General features: G+C 31.9%; 1 protein-coding gene across 1 annotated transcript; it reads left to right on the forward strand.

Annotated features, from left to right (window-relative positions):
* Positions 1-4,906: 4,906 nt before the first annotated feature.
* On the forward strand, positions 4,907-12,667 carry LOC139529993 (AAC-rich mRNA clone AAC11 protein-like). The gene is made up of 2 exons (XM_071326002.1): positions 4,907-5,068; positions 11,441-12,667. The coding sequence occupies exons 1-2, from the start codon at positions 5,005-5,007 to the stop codon at positions 12,220-12,222; spliced, it is 846 nt and encodes a 281-aa protein (XP_071182103.1). The 5' UTR covers positions 4,907-5,004; the 3' UTR covers positions 12,223-12,667.
* The last annotated feature ends 4,092 nt before the right edge of the window (positions 12,668-16,759 follow it).

The raw sequence follows: 16,759 nt of genomic DNA on the forward strand, positions 1-16,759 counted from the left end.
CAGACAATATACACAAAAAAATAATATTGAAAACTAAAGACTAAGCAACACGAACCCCACCAAAAACTGGGGGTGATCTCGGGTGCTCCAGATATATTGTAAATATTGGGCAATAAACCTCTTAATTTGTATTTGAATTGGCAGTATTGCATTCTATACAATAAGTTTCATTTGATATTCAAACTTTTTAATATCATACAAGAAAAAGAAAATTACATTTTGTTAAATCATAGAAAAATTAGGGAATACTTAATGTTAAAATTTGACGTTGACTAAAAAAAGTTTTAATACGATTTGTTTACGACCGAGCAAACCTGAATGAAAATAATAAGCTTTCGAATATTGCATATTTCCATGTTAGGTGTGTGCATAAACTTTCCTAACTGATAGTCGTGTTAAAAAATGTCACTAGCCTTAAAACTGAAACGACAAAAAGAAGTGAATGAAAAACAAATGCATACCACCTTATATATATACGAAGTATTAACATTTTGTACCCAGTATACCGCATGAGAAGAAGAGATACCAAAATGTATTTCATGGATACACGTATATCATATACGTATTTAAAGACCTTCGTGATTAAAGCTTGGTAATAGTAATACTGAATGATTGTTGTTAGTGCGAGTGGGTATATATATATGAGTCGTGTAAATAACATAATACATATGCAGTCTAACGACGACATGGTTCACAAAATTATGTAGTGGTCACTGGGTCTAGTAAATGAGTATTTGAATGCATTGAAAAAAGAACATATTAAACAAAAGTCATTAAAGATACCAGGCTAATTATTTGGAATGCCGGACTTCGTCTACATCAGATTCATCATTGGTGTTTGAATCAAAACAGTGTAGTTTTCTCTGTTTTATACTGTAAGCTAAATGTATGACATTCCTCGACAGATACCAATTCCATGTTTTCAAGTGAACAAAATAAATTATATGAAAGTTTACGCCTTTTCCCTTATTTCATTTTACAAATCTCATCGTGAATGTCCAGGACACCTGCAAAAGTAATTAATATGTATATTCTGTCTTTAAAGTTAAGTTCAGGCGGTTAATATATTTCCATGGATATCAATTCTTCATGTAATGTTTTAGACTGTTTTTAGACCGTAGGCACAAGAACATATTACGAAAACCCGGTGTTAATTATATACAAAAACACATCCTTTAAAAGCTAACCTGTATGATAGGAAACGGTTATACGTTAGACGTGCTGACTCCTGGGGTGGTGATACCTCGAGGACGCAACGTCCACCAGCAGTGGCATCGACCCAGAGGTGTAAATAGTTATCAAAGGTACCAGGATTATAATCTAATACCCAAATACGCTAGGTAATCTATTCCTGGGATAAGAAAATCCTTAATGTTTTTTGGTAAATTTAAAGCTTTGTAAACAGGAAATTTATAAGAAAATGACCATATAATTGATATTCATGCCAAGACGAATTTTGCCACGAAAAAGCATCAAAATATGACAAAACTTTTTTTTATATTAACACCTACCTATAAGTTAAATTTATTCAGATTGGTCCACTTCATCTTTATTAAAAGTATGAAAAAAAGTTTAATTGTGGAACTGTGATATTTTTAACGATAATAGCCCAAAAATGAGCAAAACTGACGAACAATAGGACAATCATCAAAATTGGATACTTTCAAAGGGCTGTAGCAAAAGAAGAATAGCACCACCATATTATTTCTTCACCAATTATTATTTTACAGTCATTGAAACATAAAAATCAGGTTAAAACATAAGTTTAGTTCTAGAAATTTTTGGCTTCTTAGAGGTGTGCATCCTTAAGAGCTGTTCATAATTAAATGACCATTTCAGATCGAAATTGATTTACTAGTGAGGGTGCATAATATGATTTTAGTAGGGACCCATCCTGCTGTTATTTTAGATTTTTTATGAAATTATTTGTGTATCATTGTTTGATCTATTCGTTATATTTTTAGATAATCATGGTATAATTATTTTCATTTGACTAGTGAGTTTTGATGTCTCCTTGATACCTTCTCTCTCTTTTGAAATTCTGCGTTCGAATATGGACTTCTAAATGCTCGGGCTTTTCTAATCACGTACTCTGACTACGTAAATAAAGGAAACTAACTGCAAAATGTTCATAAAGCATCATAATCTAAGAGACACAGAAAAAATGTTATGGTCTTGGCAAAAAAAGGTCCAAGCCTTATGTCAAAATCAGACCGTATTTTCGTATTTTTAACTTTGGGTATTTTGTTTTTACCTAAGGTCCGCTTTTTAATTTGATCAAATAAAGACTTTCGTGGATTATGGTGTAACTGTACATGTTTTCATTTTACTTCTTGTTATATAATGTATACAAAATAATTATTACATGTAGGTGTCACATGAATCCGTTATATTAATTGGCAGACAACTATCCGAGGCATTCCGAAATATATTTAAGACAGCACATGCTTTCCACGACAACTTTACAACAATGTCAAGGAAAACAAACTAATGTATAGCATAAGACTATACTTAAATCTTGAATGGCAGAAAACGATCGAAATGCAATCCAAACTAAATTAATAGTGAGATATTTTCCAATGAAATGCATCATGTGCCTTCTCTGAAAACGTCATTCCAATGAATAAAAAAACAAATCAAAATATATAAATGGAGACGTGAATTCGTGGTTGTATAATTAATAGCTAGCATTGCACCCTTTGTAATTTCTAAAGGTTTTGAAAGTGTTAATCGTACGAGCACTTTTTTGGTAAGAACAGCTCTGCTCAATGCGGAATCTGCTTGGGTCACCGTGTTTTAACATCAAAGAAATCACAAAGGAAAGAATTTAAACAAATCATAAATAAAGTTTTATCACACCTTATTTAATCCAATAAGGATTGGCCCTTAGAAAGACATGTACTGTACATGTGTTTATCGACGGACACGGATTTTAAAAAGGATCATCTTAAAAAATCTAAAATAATATATATATAGGTAAATAACAACGTTATCTACTGAACAGTCTTTTCAAAGACAAATTAACATAAGAATTGACTAAACAGGAATTGTATAAACAGTACTGAATTTACCATAGTGAATATGTGTGAATATTGACCAAATTTAACGTAGTGAAATTTTTGACTGAACATCTGAAAATAACTATTGAATGCTCAGTCATTTTTAAAAGTCTGTTCAGATCTAAATGACGGTTGCAGTTCGAAATTGATTTACATACTAGTAGTTTGCCTGTTTAGTTCACGCATCATTGTAAATATAGCGAAATTTGATTACACTGTTGTACAAAGTTGGAGGTTTAGCGCTATAAAACCAGGTTTAATCCACCATTTTCTACATTTGAAAATGCCTGTACCAAGTCCGGAATATGACATAATTTCAGAATTTCGTCATATTTTCATATACTCATGGTATAACTGTTTTCATTTGACTTGTGAGTTTTAATGTCTCAATGATAGTAACTATCGTCTCTCTCCCGTTTGCAATTTTGCTTTTGAATATGGACTTCCAAAGGCTGAGCCTTTAATAATCACTTACTACAACTATGGACAAAATACAAATAACTGTAAAATGTATATATTCAACCAGTATAATACTAGCGACACTAAAGTGTATAATGTATGCTAATGTAGGACTGTATATTGAACTCCGGGAATTTCTTTTTTTTTTCAATAGGCTGAAAATAATCCCCATGTATTTGATGAAAGAAAGAATTTCGTATTTTATGGTGTCACTGTACATGTTTTCCTTGATATTGTTTGTTATATATTATATACGTACATTACGTTTACATGCATGTGTCAATAAAATTCGTTATATTAATTGGCAGACAACATCGCAAGGCATTCCGAAATATATTTAAGACAACACGTGCTTCCCCTGACAACTTCACAACAACATAACGTAATGAAAAACAAACGTAAACACATATAACTTCCCAGCATAGGACGAAATCATATGAATTATTTAAGAACTAAATGCTTCATTTAAGAATGTTTTATTTGTGTGTTAAAGCGATGACCGAATAACACTTTGTATGAAGCAAAAGCTACAATTGTAAAATTAAGAGTTGAATAAAGATTTTCGTTTACTTGTTCTATGCGTTTTGTTTTTTTTGTCATTGCTAGCACGCGCAATCATAGTGAGTGCCTCGTGATTGCTTTCAGCTAATCAAAATTACAGATTCTAATGAAACATACATGTAATCAAATTATGGGGTGGTATTACCGTTGCATGTGTACAAATTGTTCAGTAAGAAGCTTGTCCACGCTTCCATGTAACCCAGTCAAGTCTTTTACACTTCAAAAAGATATAACTGGAAACATTTAATTCTAAAATATAGCTAAAAAAACGTAATTTAATCTCACTAGGATTGATCTCATAAATGGTGAATCTACGTAACACGTACATGTATAATGTAAATATAAAAGAACAGGGACTTTAAGAAATATTAAAGTAAATTTTCATTTTAAAATATCTGGAATAATTACATGTTTGTTTTCAACGACGTGTTTATAAATGTCAACATTAAGCTCGCACATTTATGACATATTTACTGTTATAACTTGTCACTTGTTTACTGTCACGATTACTTATTAAAAATAAGTTAATTAAAGCAAACTTATGGTTAATCTGCATGCTTTGAATTTTAAAATACTTAAGGTTTTACGTTAAGCATCTCATTATAAAAAATGTGTAAACAACACCCTTATTTTCAAAAAAACTTTTTCCCCATTATTTATGTTCACAGCTAACATCATAACTATCAGTTTTTAAATATATTTAACAATTTTGCTATTTCTGGCATAATACGTTTTCATTATTTATTAACTAAAATTGATGAAGTTATCAGCTTATATTTCACATTTACATTGCCCTAATTTGCATATTTTGTGGTAATTAATTATTATTATCCAAATTAGAATTTTTGGAGATATTTCAAGCAGCTACGCATTCAGGCGTTTTTAATTTTCTTAAATGGACTGAACGTTTAATTTATAAATTAATATGAATAATTCTTTTGGATTGTGGATATCTTTCTTAGTTTTGATACAAATATCATGCATATATGGTGAGTTACAATAAAAAAAAATAGTGTATAAGTTTATCCAAAAATATATTTATATAAAACTTTAAAAACATTCTTTCAAACCTTGTGTCGCACGGTACAATGCTATTTTGAGAATGCGACAACATAGATTTCAAGTTCCATAAATTTTGAACATTCATATATGATTTTAGATATAACGGTATTGGTCGACTCTTAATATAAAAGTTGGAACAAATAACATAACAAAATAGAGATAACCGAAATTTATATATGTCAGGAGTATTTAAAAGGCACATATGTCAATCGAGTATAGATTTTACTTGGAGATAACACGTCATTTTGGAAACAAAAGTTTGAAATAACTAGAGTTGAAGATATATGTATAAGAATTCAACAGACTACGAAATATATATTTTGACCAGAGTCAAGGGCGCTTGAAAGAATACAGGCTCTGTCGCCGTTGATTTCTCAAAAGTTTTAATGTGTAATCATATTATAATTGCCGAATGATATAAATTTACAAGTGTAAAACACTAACATGCTTCATGTACAGTGCAATCAAAATTGAGAATGGAAATTGGGAATGTAGAGCACATGCTGCTGCTGCCAGAACAAAAATCGTCAAAATATTGATTTTGTTTTCAAATTAGTGACGTAACACAAAAACAAGATATAGTGTTACTGGTAAAGTGCAAGAAGTTTTCAATTAATGAAAAAATTAAGAAGCACATTGTATACCTTTTAATTCCATTTGATTTTTAGTTTGACACATTATAGGTACTATGAGTCATGAATTATTGAATGAATGAATGAATGAATGAATGAATGAATGAATGAATGAATGAATGAATGAATGAATGAATGAATGAATGAATGAATGAATGAATGAATGGTCTACCGTATTTTTGTAATGAGCAGCTATATACTATCGCACTGCAAAGCGCTTTGGTGCATTAAATTCGCAGGACAGATCTTTGAGGAAAGGTCATATAAAATTTAAATAATTTTTTTGCAATATGTAATTACATTCAATACGCATGTATTTGCTTTAACAAGCGTTAATCATATCATTTAGGCGAAATATAGTTACGTAATTGGCAGGTATGTCGGATTTTTATATTATTTTGTATAACTATTTAACTAATCATCTTCATTCCGGCTGGCATATAAGGCTGATACTTGGTCTCTCCAATCGTTTGTTGTCCTTTGCAATACTTTGTATACGCTTACAAATTGCTGATATTCATCTGAGTATCAATGTAACAGATATTATATAATATGTAGCACTTATACTTTCAGAAATACATTGAATTAAAAGTTTGTAAAACAATCTATAAAATAGAAAAAAAATAACAAATAAAACAGAAGGAAATAGGAAAGGAAACGTTTTCACACATGTTCCAAGTCTCGTTTGATTTTGTTTTTATGTGTTTCAATTTGACCTGTTAAAAAACTATGTTGGTGGCAGATCTTTCTTAGGCTCTGTTAAGCTACTCATCTACGTGTGTAGATAAATGACGATTAAAACATGATAATTTTGAACTCGATATATAGTGAATCGTACTCCTCGTTATTTACGTTTGTATGTTGATATCTGTTCATCTTTGTTAAAGACGGTATATTGACCTCTATATGTCTTTTGTTGAAGAATGACCTCTAAATGTCTTTATTTGTCAACTGTTGTTATGTGTTACTTTCTCATTGGTGCAAATCCTACTTTACAATGGCATGTATTCATTAAAATAAAAAGTAAAATCACAAAAAGTACTGAAGTCCGAGTAAAATTTACAAGGAAAGTCCTTAATCAAATGGCAAAATCAAAAGTTTAAACACATCAAACGAATGGATAACAACTGTAATATTCCACACTTGGTACAGGCATTTTCTCATGTAAAAAAATGGTAGATAACACATGATTTCATAGCTAGCTAATCCTCTAACTTGAATGACAGTCGCGAAATATTCCATTATATATACAAAAACAAACATAAAAATACTTTCAATCTTAGATTAAAGGAGTATGCACAGCCATAGTATAAACTGTAGTTTTATTTAACTTGCGAGTCTAGTTTTAAATGTATATACATTTTCTGCCGTACATGTATATCTATACTATTAAACGAGAAGACCTCATTTTGTGTGTCGCTTCTCTTCTTTCCACAATAAATTAATCACCATGCTTTTATGTCCTATATGTACAGTGCATAGTCGCATTTGTCATCCATTCATATGATTATTCAGATTGAGTTATTATGAGAGAAAAACGAGAAAAAAGGCGTCCGGATATTGTTCCGTCATTGGACGAAATTTTAAGTCTGATTGGACTTCTGGTTTGCGTTTTTCATACATATATACTACGAATAAAGTGTATTTTCTATCTGCTATCATTTTAAAGTTTACTTTCCACGGCGGGCTCAGAGTTCATTGAATAAAAAGGGTCTGTATAATATAACATGACCACTGTGGAGCGATTAGTAAACTGAGAATCAATAGTGATAGTAAAAAGCAAATACTCTTTATTTATAGTAATGAATGTTCATATTATACAGATAAGCGCATATTCATGTGTAATAAAATTAATAGAAAAAAAATTGGAATTTTGGAGAAAAAAAGGAGGAGCCGGGCTGGAAAACAATTGTCCTGTCCCAAAGTACCTATTACTTTTGATACCTTTTCTGAAATTCTCCAGTCATGAAATCTTTTACAAAAAATCATTGATTACAAAAAAGAATATGTTCTATGATTGCCAATGAGACAACTGTCCAAAAGAGACCAAAATGACACAGAAATTAACAAGTATAGGTCACCGTACGGCCGTCACAATAAGCACAGCTCAAATCGCATAGTCAGCTTTAAAAGCCCCCCCCCCCTCCCCCCAAATGACAGTGTAAAACAATTCAAACAATAAAACTAACGGCCTTATTTATGTACAAAAAATAACGAAAATCAAATGTGTAACACGTAAACAAACGACAACCACTGAATTACAGGCTCCTGACTTGAATGTTCATAGTATACTAAATGTATGTTCATATTGGTGTTAATAGAAAACAAAAAATAATGGGAAATTTGAAAATAAAGGAGGAGGGATAAAATAAAAACATTTCCCTGTCCATAAGTACTTATGACTTTTGATACCTTTCCTGAAATTCTCCAGTCATTAAATCTTTTACAAAAATTCTAGCCACAACACTTTACATAGTTTCATCCACGCTCCGAATGGCCGCGATTTCGCGGGTGTGTTCTAGTTTCCTTTAAAATACAAGATATTAGTTCAGTGCTTCCTTAATGTTTTTGATGTTCTTCGACTGTATATTGATTTGAGTTTTGGACTCGCTTAAACCATGGGGATGTCGACACTCTCTGTACATGTATAAAACTATTATAGACGAATATCAATGATTATGGCATGTTATGTGTATACGGGATAAAGTTCTTGCTTTTGTTGGATTTATTCGTGAGAAAATAATTGGTAAATATATCGAAAATATTCATGTAGGAATTGAATCTTGTATTGCTTATATGTTGGAAATGCGCGCGATTGTAAGAGAAAAACATATTTAAATTCAATATGGGACAGCTATTTTACATTAACGGCCCGTGGTACGTTGCGTTACACCAATCAGTCAAACAGGAGCCCTAATCTTTGACCAGATCATAAATATTAAACCGCAACTGCAAATGAGACCTTTTTTCTTATTGGAGAGACAAACAAGTCTCGTTCATTGTTACTTTTGAATTCAAATCGTGTGGTAGGGCCAACTATTATACTATACAAACTAGTTAGATATTATCAAATTTCATCGAAATATATATAAATTATACTAGGATACATAGTTGTGTAATATCTCAATATTTTGTTAGTATTTCAGATTTTAGTTATAACTACATGTATACTACAGGTTAGAAACACAACTTCTAAACCGAAAACAAAGTAGATTTACCTTTCACGTTTGCGTTTAATTTCTTGATCTTCAATTATTTGTTCATTCCCAAATGCAACAGTTCACTGTTACAATGTATCTTGGTTAATTTTGTGACAATTGCACTGTTCGCATACTACGAAGTAAGTGGTCAAGATTGAAAGTCGCAACCTTAAAGTTTTTTTTTGTACATGGATATTGAAAGATGTGGTATGATGAGTTCCAATGAGACAACTCTCCATCCAAATAACAAATTATAAAACGTTTTAATGGTATACCAAACCTTCTCCCTTTAATTTTCTGAAACAACAGTATAACATAACATAGAAAAACACACTATAAAATAACTCAATCAAAACCCACAAATTAAAACACAATGAAAGTCCGCGCTCTATATTTAAGGAAGTAGTAATCTCCCTTTAAAAAAAACGTGTAAATTGTGTCATTTCGCTGGTCAAGATTAAAAAGAGACTACTCTCATAACTAATATACTTTCACCACATATTGATGTACCTGTACTTCAAAATGTAAGTCAGCGACCTCGTTAGTATCTGTTGTTGTAATATCATATGCCAAGGGCAGTTAATTACATGGAGTCTCTTCTTGCTTTTAATTTTTTTAAATACTGGTAATTTTATTTATAAAAAAATAACATAATTCATATGGAGATAACTATCTATGAATTTTACATAATTAAAAAAACGATGTATAATGCTTTTAAATTACTTCACTAGCACACTGTGTAACTAATGATATATGTAGATAAGTACAGGAGGTAGGCGCGAATATGTCGTTCACATAAAAAGGAATTCGTACGGGCGATGCGCTAGCTCAGTTTTATAAACCCATTTATCGTATGCCACTGCAAGTCAATACATAACACATGCAACTTGCTAAAAACATTCAATTTGATTTGACATGTTGAAAACTTTTGTTGATAATTGGGCGGCTATTGTTCCCTTTCTGACATCTGATTCCAGGGACTCCTTTTTAACTGAGTTTAACTCTGTGTTATGCGGTGGGTTTGTTCATTCTACAAGTAAAGGCTAGAGGTATAAGGGGGGTTGAGATCTCCCAAAAAAATGTTAAAAACCGCCGCATTTATGCGCCTGTCAGAGGTCAGAAGCCTTTTGGCTTTGTTAGTCTTATATTTTTTGGAATCTTAGTTCATTTATATGTTATGAAGTTTCGTGTGACCTCAATTTTCATTAAATTTGTTGAGGGGTCATCGGAAGTCCGCCTCCACGTTAAGGATTTTCTCGCTGTGTTGAAGACTCATTGGTGGCATTTGTCTACTTTCTGCTCTATGGTCGGGTTGTTGTCTATTTGACACATTCCCAATTGCCATTTTCAATTTTGTTTCATCAGTAAAACGTTTTTAACGATCATTGAAGATCCTTACAGTTATTAATCTATTTGACATCTCAGTCGATACAGTTTCATATAGTATTGTATTATTTTAAGAATTAAGTTACTGTTCTATTATAATTGTTGATACTATCTCTCTACCTGTGTGATGTTTACATTGTGATATCAAACACACGATTCTACACAGAGTTAATCTAGTCATTCAGTAAAACAGGACTTAAATATTTCTATATTGGTTGATTTTAACATACTTAAAAAACACAAAAATAAGTAAAAAAAAAATGTGAGATTGTTACACGGTAATGACTGCTGTACCCCTATTTTGGCAATTGTAATTGCACCTAGTATGTCAGTTGTGTTCACGCATCGTTGTCAATATAAAGGAATTTGATGTTAGCGCTATAAAACCAGGTTAAATTCACCTTTTTTTACATTTGCAAATGCCTGTACCAATTTAGGAATATGACAGTTGTCCATTCGTTTGATGTGTTTTATATTTTGATTTTGCCATTTGATTAGCGACTTTCCGTTTTGAATTTTCCTCGGAGTTCAGTATTTTTTTGTGATTTTACTTGAGATATTTGAAAATGATACAAATTGATTCGATCGTTAATGTTTTCTTTCTTTCGTTGAAATCTTCTGACATGTTTAAGATATTATGAAACTGGTATACTTTGCAGTAAATAGGCATATTCTTTATACTGCATGTTTTTTTCATTTTTATTTGGTAGTATTTGAATGATTTTTTTATGTGATAGTCGGTTAAAGAGCTCACCAGAGCTCATTTTTTATCTGTTATTATGTATATGTATGCCGACTCTAAATAAAATTTACTTATTGACTTACTTAGTTTTATACAAAAGCTCTGAACAATGTGCATTAAGGAAATGAAACTATGAAATTATATGTCAAGATTTTTCATTTATCTAGCTAAAAAAAGGGTTGACCCTTTTTGTGCAGTTTATTTTCATTGTCTTTTTTCTAGTTTTATACGAGTTGGCATTCATAGTTTTTAATCTGGGAATTGAACGTTCATTATCCTGTTAACATCTGTCTGTGGTTAACTTTATAAATTAAATTTCATCTCGCATTTTTATTTCAGGACAACCGCGAAGAGCAGATGGACTTGGATTCATACCAAGGACACCACAAAACGCAAAACGTAATGAACAGCGTTTGTCTGCAATTCAAAAAATCAAATACATGAAACAAACGGCTTTATGGAACAACAACAACAAAAATAATAATATGAATAATGGCCAGAGTGGAATGAATATGTTGCAAAACAATATGAAAGCCAATTATAACACGAATAATGGTCAGACGAGAATGAATTCTAATAACAACATGAATAATGGTCAGTCGGGAATGCATTCTAATTATAACAACATGAATAATGGTCAGACGGGAATGAATTCTAATTACAACGACATGAATAATGGTCAGGCGGGAATTAATTCAAATGGTGGACAAATGAATCTAGCTCACTTGAATCCAGAATATGTTGAAGCCATGATGGACATGCCGGGTGGTTTGCGGATGCTGATGAATGCGAGAATGGGAAACAATGGAAATAACGGGGTAACTATTATAAACACAGAGATGGCTGAAATGGGAATGATGCAGAATGGCATGATAGGTAACAATGGCGGACGCAGAGGCAGAAGAGGACAACAGAAAATGAGGTTGCCAATGTGTCAACCTTTATCAGAGTGTGCTGAAAGATTTATACCCCCTCAGTGCCGTGCCTGGAGATATGATACTATGAACAGCGTGATGTGCCGCGCATGCCCAACAAATAGATGTGAAGGTGGAGCCAAGGAGTATTTCCATACGATGTACAAATACCATCCGTCAAGACTAATGTTAAAAATGTTACAGTAAATCATATATGTATATACATATATATGTATAAGAATCCGCTGTTTAAAACGAAAAATAACGTATGAATCTTTCAGTCATTCAGTCAGTACTCTGGTCACAACTTTCGTTGAATTTTGATTTTCTTTTTTCGTACAAATTAGTTTGCTCTAACATTGTATGGTATCGGCTCTGCAAGATCTAAGCATAACGGTTTAAGTACGTTAACTGCAGTACCTCTTCACTTTTCCCCCTATATCAGAGTTTATATACATAACCAATGAATATATTGCATTTATAATCCATTGAGTACTTTAAATAGTTGTCCTTCCTACAAATGTATACAAAATGAATTCATATACTTGTGAATGATTTCATTTCGGAGCATGCCTAAATATGTAGTGCCAGTGTTTCACAAGATGCTAAATATGCTATGCTAGATTATCTTAAATTACAAGTTTTCTTCATATTTTCGTAGTTTTTTATATATATTCCGAAGAAAAAAATCTATTCCGAAGAAAAAATTCTTCGTACAAATTTAACCTGAGAATTGTTCCTTCTTTTTAAGCAACATTCTTTTTTAAAACTTGCAATGTGTTATCTAGGTCATGCTATCCTCCGCTTTGATTAGGGATTTGAAGTATTGCCGTTTAGCCACTATGCAAATAAATTAAACTTACATGCAAGCCCGTAAATGATAGATAAATAAAATTTTCATTATCTCAATCGTTGAAAAAATTATGTTACCAGCATCTTTATCCTATAAATTTTCACAACATAGTTACCTCAGCGTACTCGTCTAAGATGTAACCTTACTTTATGTAGTCAAATGGATGAGATTGTTCAAGCCATCGACATATAATAATAATACAGGATCGCGGTGTTTGTTTTCGATTTATCATTCAGTACTATATATTTACCAGCTTATGGGTTACTCTAGTGGTCATCCTCACTTAGAGTTTAAGGGGTTACTGGTAAAAAGTAAAATCACAAAAAACTGAACTCCGAGGAAAAGTCAAAGAGGAAAGTCCCTTATCAAATGGCAAAATCAAAAGCTTAAACATATCAAACCTGGTTGAATGGCTAGCTTGACCTCTCACTTGTATGACAGTCTTATACAATTCCATTATATTGACAACGATGTGTGAAGAAAACAAACAGACATATAATAGGTAAACATGTCAAAGATAGGTGTACAGCAGTCAATGTGTGTTATTATCTTAATCACTGTAAAAACAAACAGATATATATTTACTATGACATAATAACAAAATGACGAGATTTGTAAGTACAGAGCCACGTCACATGCTAGAAAGAAACACAAAAACAGGGCACACAGACAAAGCACAATACAAGAATACAAAAACAATGACTGGACGTATACAAGTACAGAGCCCCGTCATATGTAACCAATGGACAATTTTTTAATCGAAAATGCAGATGAGCCGGCAATGTACCGTTGTTTGTACGGAATTTTGTAAAGTTAAAACAATTCTTAAAGATTGACTTTGTCACACAATGTCAAGTTTTCATTTCACAGTGTCTTCCGTAGTACAAACACAGTTCTTTACAACTGACACCTGTCAAGAACAAAAAAATGCAGTTTCGATTTTTTTGGTAAAGGATTAGCATACTATCTCACCGACAATAAGAACTTTAGAAACTAATATAATTGACTAGTGGTAACGGTTCTATTCAATAAATGTCGGTCACTCAATTAGATTAGAGTTGCTTCTCTTTCATTTGTTAAAAACGACTAATTTGAGTTTCAAAATATTTTTACTTCTATCATCACCGAAGAGAAATGCAGTTGTCGAAAGGAGAATCAAGTGCCGTAATATTCGTACTATTAATATTATTACCTATTTAATTTAGGATTGAAGTCGGCTTTGTTACATAATACTGTGATGATTTTGTATCTTCGGTTAGAATGTTTACATTAGTTACAGTTCGGCAGAAGCCTTACTTTATATATTTGTATAATACTTTAATAAACGTATAAAAGAATAAGATGTTTCGCGGGGAAACTTTGGGTCAGGTCAAATGTGAAGGGGTGTTCCAAAGGAAACTGTCCGAACGAGTAACGAGACACTTTGGTAGAACATCCCTCATTCAAGAATAGTACGGCTATCATTGGGGTATAAGCAGGAGCGAATCCTAGCTATTTGTCATTCGTCTGATGTTACGAAGACGATGGACATGATATGCACGCGGTTCGTGATGATTAGAGATAGGATATTTTAGATGGTTGTCTCTTATATAAATCTATTAGTAAGTGTAATAAAGAACAGGTTGGTGCCTGTTAATATTTTCTAATATATAGAATTGTATTCATGGTGTAATACAAAACAGAACAAGGTTGGTGCCTGATCTTTAGACTTGTTCAACTGTTGTTTGTCAAGTATGAAATTAACCGTATGTTACTGTGTGACCAACTTTTAGGGTACCACAATGTACCATTAAGACAAAACGTAGCTTGAAGGGTACCAACATGTATAATACAAGTATGGATCTGTGTGAGTCTGACCAACTTGTAAGGTACATAATTGTAGTTTGTTCCTGACCCAGATCAAATTCTGGCGTATATACAAAATTTAGTCTTGGTATCTATGATGAGTTTATCGTAATAGTACACATTTGAACCAGTGTATATATTTTAAGTAAAACATGTAGTTTATAGATAGTTTATTAGAGATTGCAAAGAGCAGTTGTATATATTTTGGTTCATTGACGTTTATTTATGAATAAAGATTATTTGTTATATATTTTGTAAATAGAACAAATTTGGATCCAGTATTAAACTGGTAACGAACTCATTCTAAAATTCTAAAATAGAAACAGACACGCTTACCCTGTGTACACGTTACAATACCAAATTCTATATCACTTTTAGCTCATTACATTTTGAAGTCAAACCCCTAAAATGAAATGATATAATATTTCATCAAAGAAACTTTAAATGTAACTACACAAATCGCTAAATTGCACAAACTACTTACTTTTACTTTATTTCAGCTCTCATTGCGTATACTTTATCGTGCTAATGTTGATTATTGTCAGGTTTTAAAAATATTTGAAGACAAACCGAAATCTTATAGATGTTTGTCGGATGTTTTTATCTTTTGTGACCATCCCACATTTATTTTTCATCCAGCTTATGTCGAATTAAGAGAGAACTTTTTCGCCGGTGCAAAGATTTATTGTGAACAATTATAGAAATCCGTTGTCGTTTAAACTACTTGACATTTCTAAATAATGATAGTAAGTGATTTCATCTCAGTTTTGTCTTCCGTAACACAATCAAACACTGTAAATTGATAAGGACAATTTCTTTTTTCTTTATACTGAGACCTGTCAAAAACAAATATTTAAAATATAGTTTGCACATTTTTTTAGGTAAAGGTTAGCATGTTATTTTTGACTGACAAGAAGAAATGTAGAAACAAGCTTGACTAGTGATAACGGTTCTATTTAATGAATGTTCGTCACTCGATTATATATGAGTTATTTCCCTTTCGTTTGTTTAGACACATTTGTCAATAGGAGTAAGAAAATGGCAAGAAGTACGACACACCTGATAACTCAAACTTATCTCTCGACACTTCAACGTTTCACGGTTTGCATAAGGATGGTTTTTTTTCTTAAACATATTGACCTCGATTATTACTGAAGAATAGTCGAAATGAGCATCCGGAGCAGTAAGATTAGTACCGTTTCTAATATTATCTATAATCTTATAAAGTTTTGTCCTAAATATAAGTCAGATGTGTTCAATATGTAGAGAGGGAAAGCAGTATTGAAACTATAAATACTTTACAGTGATTTGTTTTGGAAAAAACTACTTTAGTACTTGCTCTACACACAGAACAAATATTGCGAAAAATGCCATTCAATGATCCGATCGACTCACTTTTTCATAAACTCAATCAAATAGTCCACGTCTATGTATGTTGGCGTATGTTCTTGTTGCACTTCAGTGTTTCTGTTGTTCCGTTGTTTTCTTCTGATATTTGAAGTGTTGTTTAAGTTTTTAACCCTGATTTGTTTTCTTTCAATCGATTTATGACTATTGAACAGTAATATTCTGCTGTTGTCTTCATGTACCCCTTTTTTAACATTTATACCTATTTTGTATGTTCGTTTTGTTCACATATTGTTGTCATTCTAATCGAATTTCTATGCGACTGCCATACATGTGAAAGGTTAAGTTAGCATTAAAACCAGATTCAATGTAGCCTTTTCTACATACGAAAATGTCTGCACCAAGTCAGGAAAATGACAGTTGATATCCATTCGTTTGATACATTTGAGATTGATTTTGGCATTTGTTCAATACTTTCCGTTTTGAATTTTCGGAATTCAATATTCTTTTAATTCTTTTTTTATACTTATCTTCGCAATTTAGCACCCACAAAATACAATACAGCTATCGATAACAAGGTCGCAAAACGGGTAACAATTAAAATGACAGCAATAATATGAGAGGGAGTAACTTGATGCTGTTTAATGGCTGAAACACGGGGCTGTTGTCATCCCCTAACAATGTCCCTTTAATAATTCG

Source organism: Mytilus edulis, chromosome 7 (genome assembly GCF_963676685.1).
Source record: "Mytilus edulis chromosome 7, xbMytEdul2.2, whole genome shotgun sequence".
NCBI classification, from domain to species: Eukaryota; Metazoa; Mollusca; class Bivalvia; order Mytilida; family Mytilidae; genus Mytilus; species Mytilus edulis.

What these genes read in the sequence shown, in the direction of transcription:
- LOC139529993 (XM_071326002.1), top strand. Translation starts at nt 5,005, where the DNA reads ATGAATAATTCTTTTGGATTGTGGATATCTTTCTTAGTTTTGATACAA. An exon ending in ACAAATATCATGCATATATG is followed by an intron (nt 5,069 to 11,440) that starts GTGAGTTACAAT and finishes TTTTTATTTCAG; the next exon opens with GACAACCGCGAAGAGCAGAT.